The sequence below is a fragment of the Sebastes fasciatus genome (assembly GCF_043250625.1).
Source record: "Sebastes fasciatus isolate fSebFas1 chromosome 22 unlocalized genomic scaffold, fSebFas1.pri SUPER_22_unloc_2, whole genome shotgun sequence".
NCBI classification, from domain to species: Eukaryota; Metazoa; Chordata; class Actinopteri; order Perciformes; family Sebastidae; genus Sebastes; species Sebastes fasciatus.
In genome coordinates this window covers 29,452-43,500 of record NW_027428135.1, presented here as the reverse complement: position 1 = coordinate 43,500, position 14,049 = coordinate 29,452, and the positions used below count along the sequence as shown (strand labels likewise).

Genomic DNA, 14,049 nt, shown 5'->3' with positions numbered 1-14,049 from the left:
GATGTTTGTTAATTTAAAACATAATTTTGCAAGTCCATAAAGTCTCAGTTTGTTGTAAAACAGTTGAAGTATCAGACTGTGAAAGTATATAATGAGAAAGACGACACAACCAAAGGTCACAGTGACGTCTCTCTCTCTGAAGCTACGATGTCTGTGTGTTTCCTACTGGGATGAACTCACACCAGCAACACGTCTGATCCTTCTTTCTCTTCCCGGCTGATAAAAAGAGCAGGAGTCTCTGATAAAACACATCAGGTCAGATAACGGTTCATCTGTGTGTGGAACATAGATAACTATAGCTAGCTAGTGTTGGTGACGTATGTTGTACGAGATGAGAGATGTAGTCCACTGAGCAGTTTCACACTAAACTAAATGAGACGACGACAAACTGAGACTTTCTGGACTCAGAAATCAGGTCCCATGGTGGTCCACTAGAAGAGGAGGGACTTCACCTCTCTATGGAGTTCACAGTGTTAGCCGCCATGTTGGAACAGTGTTTTGCCCTCCAGGCTCTGAGCCAGTCGAGACTGCAGCATGCTAACATGCTAAACTAAGATGTGTTTAGCACTAGCAGGGCTGTAGACTCTTAGTCTGGTTTCACTGACTGACTTCTACTGAATACACTCACCTGTGACATTGAGGTGACATGTCCTAGAGCCCCTATCATCACCTGTCTCCACTACACACCAGTACACACCAGAGTCATTAATCCTGAGTCTGGACATGTGAAGTCTGATTCGTCCGTCTCTGAGGACGTCTTTGTCCCACCGGACTCGTCCTGTAAACTGTTCATCCTGAGACTCTGGGTCCTCAACACCTTCAAGGAGATGAAATAGGACTAAGGGTTTGAGATCAGGTCTGAGGTCTGAGGCCTTGAGCTTAGCTAACAGGTAACAGAGGATATTAAGTGATTTGGAGGAACTGTTGGTTCTGGTTGGGAACATCCACTCCAGTGTGATGTTGTGGTTCTCCTCTGCCTGATAGGAGGTCTGTGTCACATTCACTACAAATGCTCCTGTAGAGGAGACAGAGAGGGAAAGTGAGCAGCAGACAAACTGACAACTTGAACATGTCAAACTCCATCTAGAGATGTTTGTCTGAAAGTGTATTTAGTGTTTGTGGATAATAAAGTGAAGGTCAACTAACCAGAGACACAGGAGGTCAGACTGAGGAGCAGCAGGATGCTGCAGATCATCTTCATCCTGTGAGAGGAGACAGAAACACATCAGATACAAGTTCAGTTATTACAGGTAGAACAGAGACAATCTACAGTCTGTCTTTAGTCCTCACAGGACTTCTTCCTCTGTGCTACTGATTACACATGACTGACCAGTGGACTGACACCAAGACAGGAACACTAATGTACTTCTGACACAAGATGGAGCCACTTTAGTAGATTAGAGTTTTACAACTGAGGAAGAACAGGAAGTATGATCTGCTTTGAGATCAACAGTGTTGAACACTCTCACCAAACAACCGACTCCTCATTAGATCAAATCTTCAATAACATGTCATCAGACTAATCTATACTCGTCTCCAATGATTGTTGTTATATTCCTGTTATTGTGGACTATTTAAAGGCTGTATTATCTGTGATCATCATGCATTAATGGTTTAACCTCCATGTTGTGTTTTTGTAGTCAGAGTAGGGGGTTACAGAGGAAAACTATTTCACCAACTAGATTTCTCCTCGATGGTTAACGAAGTTTCTGGTCAGCTTTTGATTTTATGCTCAACACAGACTAGAGGAGCGACACTAAAGGACGAGGACACCACTAGGACACTACTAGAACACTACGAGAACACCACTAGGACACCACTAGGACACTACTTGGTAGTAGTGGCTGCCAACAGAAGGCGCTAGCCCCGCCCCCTGAGCCAGACAGCCACACACAAAAAAAAACATTACTAATAATAATAATAAGAAATTATACAAATTGTCAATGTTTGTGTGTTTAAAATATGGAATGTATCAGTAATATGTGTAAAATATGATAGAAAATCATCTGATGCTCAGAACACTAGAGTCCATGTTTCTGTACATTCAGGTGTCTGAATAGCTTCAGGACTTCACAGCAGTTTTTTTAATTACTCTTCCTGTTTACTTCCCTGATCTTTACCTCACTATTGGTTTACCAAACAAAACAAGGTCAGTAGGGTTATCACGTTAAGAAAACATTTCTATTACATGTTATATTGTTATATTATATTAGTATTGTATAACATGTTTATTAATGTATTATAATACATGCGGTGGTGGAAGTACTCAGATCTTGTACTTCAGTAAAAGTAGCAATACTACCATGTAGAAATACTCTGTTACAGGTAAGGGTTAAAAACCCTTCTTAATTAAAAGTGCAAAAATATTAGCATATGAATATACTTAAAGTACCAAACATAAAAGTACACATTATGCAGAATAATGTTTATTATTGGATTATACTTATTGATGCATTAATGTGTTCATCACTTTAATGTTGCAGCTGGTAAAGCTGATATAAATGACTTTATATTCTGCTGGTAGTTTAATCTATAATAATACATCATTTATTATTATATACTGCTGGTAGTTTAATCTATAATAATACATCCTTTATTATTATATACTGCTGGGTAGTTTAATCTACAATAATACATCATTTATTATTATATACTGCTGGTAGTTTAATCTATAATAATACATCCCTTTATTATTATATACTGCTGGTAGTTTAATCTATAATACATCATTTATTATTATATACTGCTGGTAGTTTAATCTATAATACATCATTTATTATTATATACTGCTGGTAGTTTAATCTATAATAATACATCATTTATTATTATATACTGCTGGGTAGTTTAATCTATAATAATACATCATTTATTCCTTGATTATATTTTGTATTAATAATCTGAATCTGTAAAGTAACTAAAGTTATTAAATCAATGTAGTGGAGTAAACAGTCTAATATTTCCCTCTGAGATGTAGTGGAGTAGAACATGGAAATACTCAAGTAAAGTACAAGTACCTCAAAACTGTACTTAAGTACAGTACTTGAGTAAATGTACTTAGTTACTTTCCACCACTGAGTTCATGTTATACTGTTGTGTTGTTCTAAGCATTCTTTACTGCTCCTGTTGGAATAACATAATTGTTGATTATTTAACTGTAAAGTAGTGATGTGTTTTTAATACCTTCACTCTTTTGCATTAAATCATACCGAGATGTTTGCTGAGACTGACAGGATGTGGCAACACAGCCAGACCTAGAAACATTTACACCAGTGTGAAAGTGCTGTGTCGAGCTAACAAAGGAAGTTGTCTGAAGCGCGTATCAATGCTCGTGTGGTTTTAGAGAAGTGACGTCATTGAAGACGCCCGAAGCTCAAAAACAGTTGAGAACTTATTATTCCTGAATAAAGACGAATAATGTCTCCCATCTATCATTTTCCTTTAGTTACACAATCACATCCACTGCCCTGTGCCCGGTTAAACCACTGCCACACATCTGGAACACATCTGTCTGTTTTACACTGGTTGACAAAAAATTGCTGGAGAGCTTCAGTGCGTCATGAAACTTCATCTCACCATCACTACTACAAGGACACTACAAGGACACTACAAGGACACTACTAGGACACTACGGAGCGTTTTTATATTCAATAGTTAGAAAAACTAGACAGAGAAACTAATTTAAGCTGCTGCAGAGCTGTTGCACAATCTTGGTGCACAAAACACAACACAAAAACAGGTGACGAGTAGTCGGCCATATCATTCACATGACTAGTTAAAATGAGTAACAGAGTGAAGTCAGGATCAGGAGAAACAGACGGAGAGACAACGGGTCTATAAACTAAACTCCAGAGGAACCTGGTTGTTTGTTGATTTGTTTTCTATTTATTTCACTTCATGTCTCTATTCGTTCCTGGTCAGCCACTAAATATAAAACAGTCATAATTATTCTCAACACATTTCTTCACAAAGAAAACATGATTAATATAATATATCAACTATAGTATTTCTACATTACCTTGTTTCTCTTCTGTCGAACAGGATCCAACTATGAGACTCCAACAACCAACAGTTGAAGAGATGGTGATCTCTCTTCTGATTGCGAGGGAGGAGCGCAGCTGCGTTCTCCTCCTCCTCTGTTCAGGCTGAATTCATCTTTCACTTTCAGTTACACAGCAAACTGTTCTGCCTGACTTGAACCGGTCTCTCCCCCTCCGTGGTGGAGCTCAATGAAGCTCTCTTCTTTAAAGGAACTGTTTGTAACTTCTTACACGTATAAATCATTGCTGGTCGGTGTCTCATGGTCGCTCGCGTGTGTCCACGCTGTTCAGACTCAGACTCCAACACAAACTACAGTGAAGCACCAAAACCTCTTGTTTGTATCTAGTGAAGCTGTTAAACAGTGTTGGCCGCGGTCGGAGGACGCGGAGGAGACCGTAGCTTTGGTCTCCAGGACGAAGTCTCTGCTCCTCTGCTCCTCTGCCTGCCTTCACTCACGCACCGCGCTCGTTCTCACTCTTTCGCTCCACTCTCACGTGCATGCTGCTCACTCCACACTGCAGCATAGTTAGTTTAGCTCTGAGAATATCTAGTGAATGTTCAGTGGACGTTTGTGCAGAAATAACTGCTGCAGCTCCTCCAGACCAACAGAGGTTTCCCGTGTCTTGTGAAGTGACGGGGCTCCGCAGAGAGAAACGTTATCGTCTCCGACCAAAACTCCGGCGTCTCCCCTGTTCCCTCCGACCGCGGTCGGGAGGCTGAGGCGGGAAAAGCCAACACTAGGATCAGCATTGATTCATGGAGAGACCTTCGTCTGGTCAGCTAACATTACTGCCAAGCAGCTGAAATATAGAGTGATATTGTGCTTTTAGCTGATGTGTGTCGCCTCACTGTGTTGAGTGATGCTCCTTCATGTCTATGTAGAGCGAGCCCGACGCTGACTTTAGTTGACTTAACGGCCACAGGTGTCGCTGTTAACAAGACATTTCTGATTCTTACAAACAGTCCCCTTAATGTGGAGGATATCACAATTTATATACATATACATATGTATTTACAGTACACACGTATATATGTATATACGTGTATATACATATATATGTATATGTATACATATATATGTATATATACAGGTATATATATGTATACCTGTATATATACATATAGTGCCATGGTGACATTATAAATACATTTTATGCAATTAAATTGTGTCTTCGTTGGAATGTGTGTAGCTGTGTGTGTGTAGGTGCATGCTTGTGTCAAACATTTGTCATATACATAAACCTTATTAGAATCATCATATTCATACATGGACATACATCCATCCTACTCATTTAGGAGCAGTGAGCTGCATCATAACATCATAACATTTCCTGTAGCTCATTCTTAACATCTCATCTTGTCAGGTCTTGTCCTGCGTTCCCTTCAAACACTGTTTGCAACGCATCATTGGAAAAAAAGGATTAATATTTTGCTCTGATACACATCTTGACCTATGAACCTGTTTTTCACCCTCAATTTCTGTGTAACTTCTATGTAAAAGTGTTTATGTGTGTGGCTCAATTTAGCTGAAAATAGTGGTTCAAATTAGCTGACATGGTCAAGCTAAAATGGACCGGTGCGTAAAATGACTTTTGTTTCACAGATATTGTGCAGAAACCCTCACAGGTACTGCATTCAGCATAAAACAATATGCTCAAATCATAACATGGCAAACTGCAGCCCAACAGGCAACAACAGCTGTCAGTGTGTCAGTGTGCTGACTTGACTATGACTTGCCCCAAACTGCATGTGATCATCATAAAGTGGGCATGTCTGTAAAGGGGAGACTCGTGGGTACTCATAGAACCCATTTACATTCACGTATCTGGAGGTCGGAGGTCAAGGGACCCCTTTGAAAATGGAGTTTCTTTCACGTTATTTAGCCTCCTTCATAACGAGCTAGTATGACCTGGTTGGTACTGACGGATTCATTAAGTTTAGTTTATAGTTTCATATGATACCAGAATCTTCACTCTAGCTATAAAACTGAGTCCGCTACAACCTAAAAATGTCAAGTTGCATTAATATGTTGTATAATGAATGTTTTATATATATATAAACTTAGTTTCTGACTTATTTTAAGCTCAACCATGACGTTTTCCCTTACCCTAATTCAGTGGTTTTCGTGCCTAAACCCATCTGTGGACGTTTGCGTGGAGGACTCATGACGCGCTGAATGTCAGTGTAATGTCGTGGTATTTATACGCCGTCCCGTGAGACCGGGTTGGTAATCCTTATGTAAGAAATGAAAGTAACCACAACAAGAGTTTGGAGGTTCTGGTACGGCGTTAACAGTGGATACCTGTAACTTTGATGTGTGCAGTCTGGCTTTGTTCTCCTGAATGGGACTCACACCGGTAGAGTCCTCCGTCTGAGGGCTACGTGGTGCTGATGGTGCAGGTGGAGCCGTTCAGGGTCCCGCAGCCCAACAATGGGCAGGACTCAGTTCCTCCGGCGGTCGTGTTCCTCTTCAGCCGACGTCCTCCAGCTGAGAGTTCGCAGCTCAACGAGACGCGCTCACACTGAAGGAACTGAGATCTGCTGGGAGTCACTGGGAGCATCAACACTTAGTTAAAAAGTGTGATGTGTAATGTCAGATACTTTAGGAAATAAAAGTCTCACAGACAGAAAATGAATCAAGTTTTATAGTAAAATGCTCCAAAGTGAATGATATCTGCACATAAAGAGCTCTTTACCTTCTCTTTTGGTAGCAGATGAGGCAAGGGCATGAAACACACCTGAAAAACACACACAGAGGAGATAAGATCAGGATATTGATTGATATCAGCAGTGGTTTAATGTAACTAGTTACTGTATTTAAATACAAATTAAAGGTACTTTACTTGAGTATTTCCATTTTCTGCTACTTTATACTCCACTACATCTCAGAGGGAAATATTGTACTTGTTACTCCACTACATGTGAACATCTGACAGCTTTTCATGCACACTAGTGCAGCAGTAACTAATCCAGAAACATCATCTATTATAGTACAACACTGACTTTACTGCAACATCAATGCTTAAAGACGTGGTTACTCACAAGCGCTGAGATATAACACATTCATCTTCATCCTTTCTCGCTGCTGACAGACAAACGGCTGATGTCACAAACTGGCTCAGGGAATGGGACACAAAGGGAGTCCACGCAAGGTTATATATATAAAACCAAACTATTTATTAAACTGAGGTTAACATCAAATGAACAACGGAGTGTGTAGATCAGTAATGTCATCAAATGAATGGAGTGCATGGATGTGTGGGCAGAATGTGCTGTGGAGGTGTTGAAGGTGCAGAACCAAACAAAGGTGATGTCAGGTGGATGTGGCTGCAGGAAGAGAGAGAGAGAGAGAGAGAGAGAGAGAGAGAGAGAGAGAGAGAGAGGGTGAGCTCAATCAAGATGACGACCCCTCCCTCGTCAGCCCACTACCTGCTGAGGTTGGCCAGGCCAGCCTCCAAGACAGGAGGAGAGACGTCACAGCTGACTTCTACACGGTCTGCTCTCCACTTCCTCTGTGCAGCTGTGAAGAGAAACCACCTCGAGGCGTGTGATGCACGAGCTACTGTTTCTGTTAATCACTTTAAAACAACACACATGTTTGAAACTGTAGGCTATCTTCCTGGGAAACGGTCAAGCGAGGCCATATAGCAGACATCTGTATAGATCAATACTTATTTATAGTATATCTGTTGTTTTATAGCAATTAGAAATGTTCTTCAATCACTCCACAAGGAGGAGCTCTTAAGCTCCCCTTAAAGTCTTCTTTACTGATTTATTTGGCCACTTGGGGACAGCAGAAACAAACCACCACCTCACTGTATGTGTATTAATCCACAGCTGAAAATAGTCCCCAACAAATGCACTACTTCCTCCTGTTTGAGTAACGTTTGTTAAAAACTACAGTGCCCAGCTGCTTTAGGAAATTACTGATCCCTTTTTAAAAATGAAAGTAAACATTCAACCCGGTCTCACGGGAAGGCGTAGAAATAGCACGACATTTACGCAGACTTTCCACGTGTCATGAGTACACATTTTAGGCTTTTAGCGTGTCATTTGTTCGCCACGCAAACGTCCAGTTATATCTAAGAAAGAAAATCACTAACTTAGGTTTAGGCAACAGTAACAGGGTGTTTCATGACGTATGTTTTACTGCGTCTGGTAGTTGCTTTCAGTCCAAAATGGCGGAAGCGTAGCTCTGCTGCTGGGAGCTGACGTTGTAATGGAACGACCAGTTGACTTTCACTTCTTAGTAATATGTGTTCTTTGGTACAGCTCCAGCAGAAGTTACTGTTAGTCTGGATTAAGTGTTTAACTTCTTCCTATTTGTCTACTATAGTTTACTCTTCTATTGTTAAATGTTCCACTCTGTCTGTCTGTAGACTTCTCCATGTTAGTGTTGGTTATATGCTGCAGACAGCTCCACCTCCATGTTAAACAGACTCTGGTAGTGTTGTTGATTTGTTTTCTATTTACAGCGGTGTCTTGCTGCTGTCTTCTTCACTCAGCGCTCCGGGATGCCTTCTTGTCAGGTGATGGTGCATTGCACTTGTACTGCTGTGGTACGCCATCTCCATTCTGCACAATTTACAGAGCATCACATTGTTGGGTCTCTGTTTGAAGTATTCCACACTTTAGATGAACGTGGGAGAGTTTTTTTGACGCTTCTTGCTCTCTGGGGAATCAGAATCCATGCTCGGACCGGGCGCAGCGCATTTTCATTATGTCATCCGATGCGTTGACGCACGTTACGTAAATCGACGTATTTACGTAATCGACTACGTCGACGAATCGCCCCAGCCTTATCAGGTATTGACCTCTAATAGTTGAGGTTAGGCATTGACCTTGAATGGTTGAGGTTAGGCATTGACCTTGAATGGTTGAGGTTAGGCATTGACCTTGAATGGTTGAGGTTAGGATAGGTCGTCGGGCAGCAAGTCACGCAAGAGTTTTCGCACAGGAAGGTACCTTCTCGACACGACCTCATCTCAGCACTGAAGGTTGTCACTTGGTTAGTCCAGAAGACTTTTTTCTCCCAGAAACTCATCGTCTTTACGGCTCTATAGATGTTTCCTCTTTTACCAGTAGATTTAGTAAAAGAAAGCCAGAAGACAAAGTAGAGTCCAGCACAGAGAACCAGTAGAGCTGCTGTCAGTCCAACGTAGAGGTCGATCCTTCCCCAACTCTCTGGTTGTGGTCTCATTGTTGGTCTCTCTGGTTGTGGTCTCATTGTTGGTCTCTCTGGTTCTGGTCTCGTTGTTGGTCTCAGAGGTTTGGGCTCATCAGCAGCTGCTGTAAAAGACAGAAAATAAAATGTGTGTGATTGTCTGAAGTGGAACCATTTTACTGAAACAGGAAACTAAATAAATCCAGCAGACTGACAAAAGAAAGACTAAATATGATCCTAGTCTTCATCAGCGGTAGCCATGACGTACGTTTTACTGCGTCTGGTAGTCGCTTTCAGTCCAAAATGGCGGAAGCGTAGCTCTGCTGCTGGGAGCTGACGTTGTAATGGAACGACCAGTTGACTTTCACTTCTTAGTAATATGTGTTCTTTGGTACAGCTCCAGCAGGGATGAAGCTGAGACTACTTTTATACTAACCAGTATGACCCCTGCAGCATGCTAACATGCTAAACTAAGATGTGTTTAGCACTAGCAGGGCTGTAGACTCTTAGTCTGGTTTCACTGACTGACTTCTACTGAATCAACTCACCTGTGACTTTGAGGTGACATATCCTAGAGCCACTAACATCACCTGTGAGCACTTCACACATGTACACTCCAGAGTCATTAATCCTGAGTCTGGACATGTGAAGTCTGATTCGTCCGTCTCTGAGGACGTCTTTGTCCCACCGGACTCGTCCTGTAAACTGTTCATCCAGAGACTCTGGGTCCTCAACACCTTCATAGAGATAAAACAGGACTAAGTATTTGAGCTCAGTAAACAGTTGACAGAGGATATAAAGTGCGTTGGGGGAACTGCTGGTTCTGGGTGTGAACATCCACTCCAGTGTGATGTTGTGGTTCTCCTCTGCCTGATAGGAGGTCTGTGTCACATTCACTACAAATGCTCCTGTAGAGGAGACAGAGAGGGAAAGTGAGCAGCAGACAAACTGACAACTTGAACATGTCAAACTCCATCTAGAGATGTTTGTCTGAAAGTGTATTTAGTGTTTGTGGATAATAAAGTGAAGGTAACTAACCAGAGACACAGGAGGTCAGACTGAGGAGCAGCAGGATGCTGCAGATCATCTTCATCCTGTGAGAGGAGACAGAAACACATCAGATACAAGTTCAGTTATTACAGGTAGAACAGAGACAATCTACAGTCTGTCTTTAGTCCTCACAGGACTTCTTCCTCTGTGCTACTGATTACACATGACTGACCAGTGGACTGACACCAAGACAGGAACACTAATGTACTTCTGACACAAGATGGAGCCACTTTAGTGGATTAGATATTTACAACTGAGGAAGAACAGGAAGTATGATCTGCTCTGAGATCAACAGTGTTGAACACTCTCACCAAACAACCGACTCCTCATTAGATCAAATCTTCAATAAAATGTCATCAGACTAATCTATACTCGTCTCCAATGATTGTTGTTATATTCCTGTTATTGTGGACTATTTAAAGGCTGTATTATCTGTGATCATCATGCATTAATGGTTTAACCTCCATGTTGTGTTTCTGTAGTCAGAGTAGAGGATTAGAGAGGAAAACTATTTCACCAACTAGATTTCTCCTCGATGGTTAACAAAGTTTCTGGTCAGCTTTTATGTTTTACGCTCAACACAGACTAGAGGAGCGACACTAAAGGACGAGGACACCACTAGGACACTACTAGGACATTACTAGGACACCACTAGGACACTACTAGGACACTACTTGGACACTACTAGGACACTACTAGGACACTACTTGGACACTACTAGGACACCACTAGGACACCACTAGGACACCACTAGGACACTACTAGGACACTATGAAGTGTTTTTATATTCAATAGTTAGAAAAACTAGACAGAGAAACTAATTTAAGCTGCTGCAGAGCTGTTGCACAATCTTGGTGCACAAAAGACAACACAAAAAGAGGAGACGAGGAGTCGGCCATATCATTGACATGACCAGTTAAAATAAATAACCCATCCAGAGTGAAGTCAGGATCAGGAGAAACAGACGGAGAGACAACGAGTCTCTAAACTAAACTCCAGAGGAACCTGGTTGTACACAGGAAATCACGTCTCATGAAACAGGACGTATAACTTACAGTAAAAGTACTCACCAAAATAATACAACTTAAAGTTAACATAACTAACATTACAGATGAGAACACAACTTAACAGAGTCTCTAAACTAAACTCCAGAGGAACCTGGTTGTTGGTTGATTTGTTTTCTATTTATTTCACTTCATGTCTCTATTCGTTCCTGGTCAGCCACGAAATATAAAACAGTCCAAATTATTCTCACCACATTTCTTCACAAGAATAAAAACATAAACATGATTAATATAATATATCAACTATCTATATTTCTATATTACCTTGTGTCTCTTCTGTCGCACCACAGGACCAAACTATGAGATTCTGTTGAGCAACAGGTTCTGCTGCTGCTGGTGTGGTTTCCTGTTCTTCTTTTTAGGTTAACTTCGTTTTTTCAGTTCCAGTTCCAGTTCCAGTTAGGGTTAGGGTTAGGGTTCCAGTTCCAGTTCCAGCTGGTGATTGAGGTCAAAATAATAAATATATGTTATAGTTAATATATGTATAAATATACAACAATTTACAATCTAATGAACATTTCTACCGTTTTATAGACTAGACAAGAGTCTATTTGATCCTAAATACATTTATGTTGTTGACGTCTGTATGACAATAAAGTAGAATAAATTATTTAAATGTTACAGGTTCTGTGAGTTTCAATGTTTTCATGATTAACTGTGTTGTAAATCCCCAGCATCTGATGTGCCTTGCTGGAGATTTCCATGGTGATGACTGGTGCCATTTCAGAGTCAACTCAGTAAATCAACCCAGAGTTTCTCAGGCTGTGAGTGTTCACATGAACGGGGAGGTGCATCTGACCAATCACAGACATGGACACGTCTACTGTCAGGCAGAGAGACAAAGGAAGAAACTATATTAGACGAATACGAAGAAGTTAAACTCTTAATCCAGACTAACAGTAACACAGTTGAAACTGCTAAATGCAGGAAGAACAGCTGGAAAAAGAAAAAACTCCAGATGTGTGAAAGCATAAATTAACAGATTTATTAATTTAATGGAACACTCAAAAGTCAGATATAGTCTCCTAGATATAAACAGCTTTTAAAAGTATAACGAATGACAGGATTATACCTAACCATGCCCAGTAATAACAATGTGGCGTGTATGACTATGTCACACTTCTTTCAGTTGCGCCGGGATGAGATTCTGCAGCCAGTGGCGATCCCATATCTCCACAATCTGGGACCTAACCTCCCCTTCTCATGAGGTGTGAAATGACTCAAGAGGAAGTTTAAAAACACCCACAGCATACAGCAATTGTCAGTTGAAACTGTGTTGTTTTTAGTCTGGTTATGACTGTAATTGCTCTGATTGGTCAGTAGGAGGTGCTTTTATACGAGTTGATCTGTTATCTGCATAACCTGAGAGCAGGTTATGCCTACTGACCAATCAGAGCTCAGTGCGGTGATAATATGATAATATTACACACATATGAAGAAGTTACAGTCATAATCCAGACTGAAAACTACGCTTTCATTAAACCTTTCAGAGCTGCACAGTTTTATCTGTTCATGAATCCAGTCTGATTATCTCTGATCTCATTCACAATCTATGAGTCATAATAATGGACATATCACAGTAATGGACTTGTTCTGTGTTTCCTCGGCTTACTGATATTTTTATATCAGGAAACCTCCTTCATATATATATATATATATATATATATATATATATATATATAAATACTGTATATGATATAAATGTATTGTATATATTGTACCTTTATGATGACCACTTACCATAGAATGAATGATAGACTTGCTAGAGGCGTTTATAATTGTCTCCAGCTGGAAGGAGGAGGACATGAAGAGACACATGAGAACCACATTAAATCATGAGAGTAATGATTCAACCTGATGGTTCAGTTACACTGAGTACAATATGAACAAGTAGCTTCATATTCAGTCAAGTGGATCTCAGTAAACACTTTGATCATCTAGTGTTCCTCAAACAGCAGACATGTTGAGTTGAGAGTCTGTCTGCAGGTTAGAGGCTCAGATGAGAGAACTCATTCAACCTGATCTATCTCTGTCTCTATTGATTCTGTATTAATAATAGAGAGATGAAGATGAAGACATGAACCTCTTTGTTCTCCAGCTCTTCCTTCAGGCTCTGCAGCTCGTTCTCGTTCCTCTTCTTCTCTTCATGGAGCTGCTGCAGCTCAGCTCTTTTAGTTTCTATCTGGAAGGACAGAGACAAGGTGGAGAGAGACAATGAGAGACATGTTGAATTATTAATTATTAGTTTGTTTTGATCTGGTCTTGGAATGAATTTATTTTGTATTTAACCTGCAGAAACTACTGTAGGTTTAATCTACACTATGGATGATATATAGAACGTGACTGAAATCAATGTGTTATATTATTAAAGTGAAGATGAACCTCATTCTTCTTGGTCTCCAGCTCCTCTTTCAGGGTCTGAACCTCCTTCTGCTGCTCCTCCCTCCTCTGCTGCTCCTCCTGGAGCTGCTGCTCAGATCTCTTCTTCTTAAACTGAGAGGAGAGATGATGAACAGAGACATGATACAAGACAGGATTTTATTGTATTAGTGAAGATACCATACAACATGTTTTCTTTGCATTTCTGGCTCATCTCTCTTTTTCTCTTATTTTAATCTCCTCTAACGTTTGCTCACATCTTCATCTCTTTGTCTGAATCGTGCCTCTTCTGTTCCATTTCTCTTGAACCTCTGAACATCAGTTAAAGTTAGCTCTCAGTCATCACTGCTCTTA

At 40.6% G+C, this 14,049-nt stretch overlaps 2 protein-coding genes across 15 annotated transcripts in view; one reads left to right on the top strand and one right to left on the bottom strand.

Moving 5' to 3' along the window:
• Positions 1-14,049, top strand: part of LOC141763618 (programmed cell death 1 ligand 1-like) — a 63,925-nt gene that overhangs the window by 27,287 nt on the left and 22,589 nt on the right. The window lies entirely within an intron of this gene.
• Positions 6,666-11,670, bottom strand: LOC141763619 (uncharacterized). Its single transcript, XM_074628090.1, has 4 exons — positions 11,581-11,670; positions 10,241-10,296; positions 9,751-10,110; positions 6,666-9,327 (listed from the first exon to the last, which is right to left on the bottom strand). The coding sequence occupies exons 2-4, from the start codon at positions 10,293-10,295 to the stop codon at positions 8,855-8,857; spliced, it is 888 nt and encodes a 295-aa protein (XP_074484191.1). The 5' UTR covers position 10,296; positions 11,581-11,670; the 3' UTR covers positions 6,666-8,854.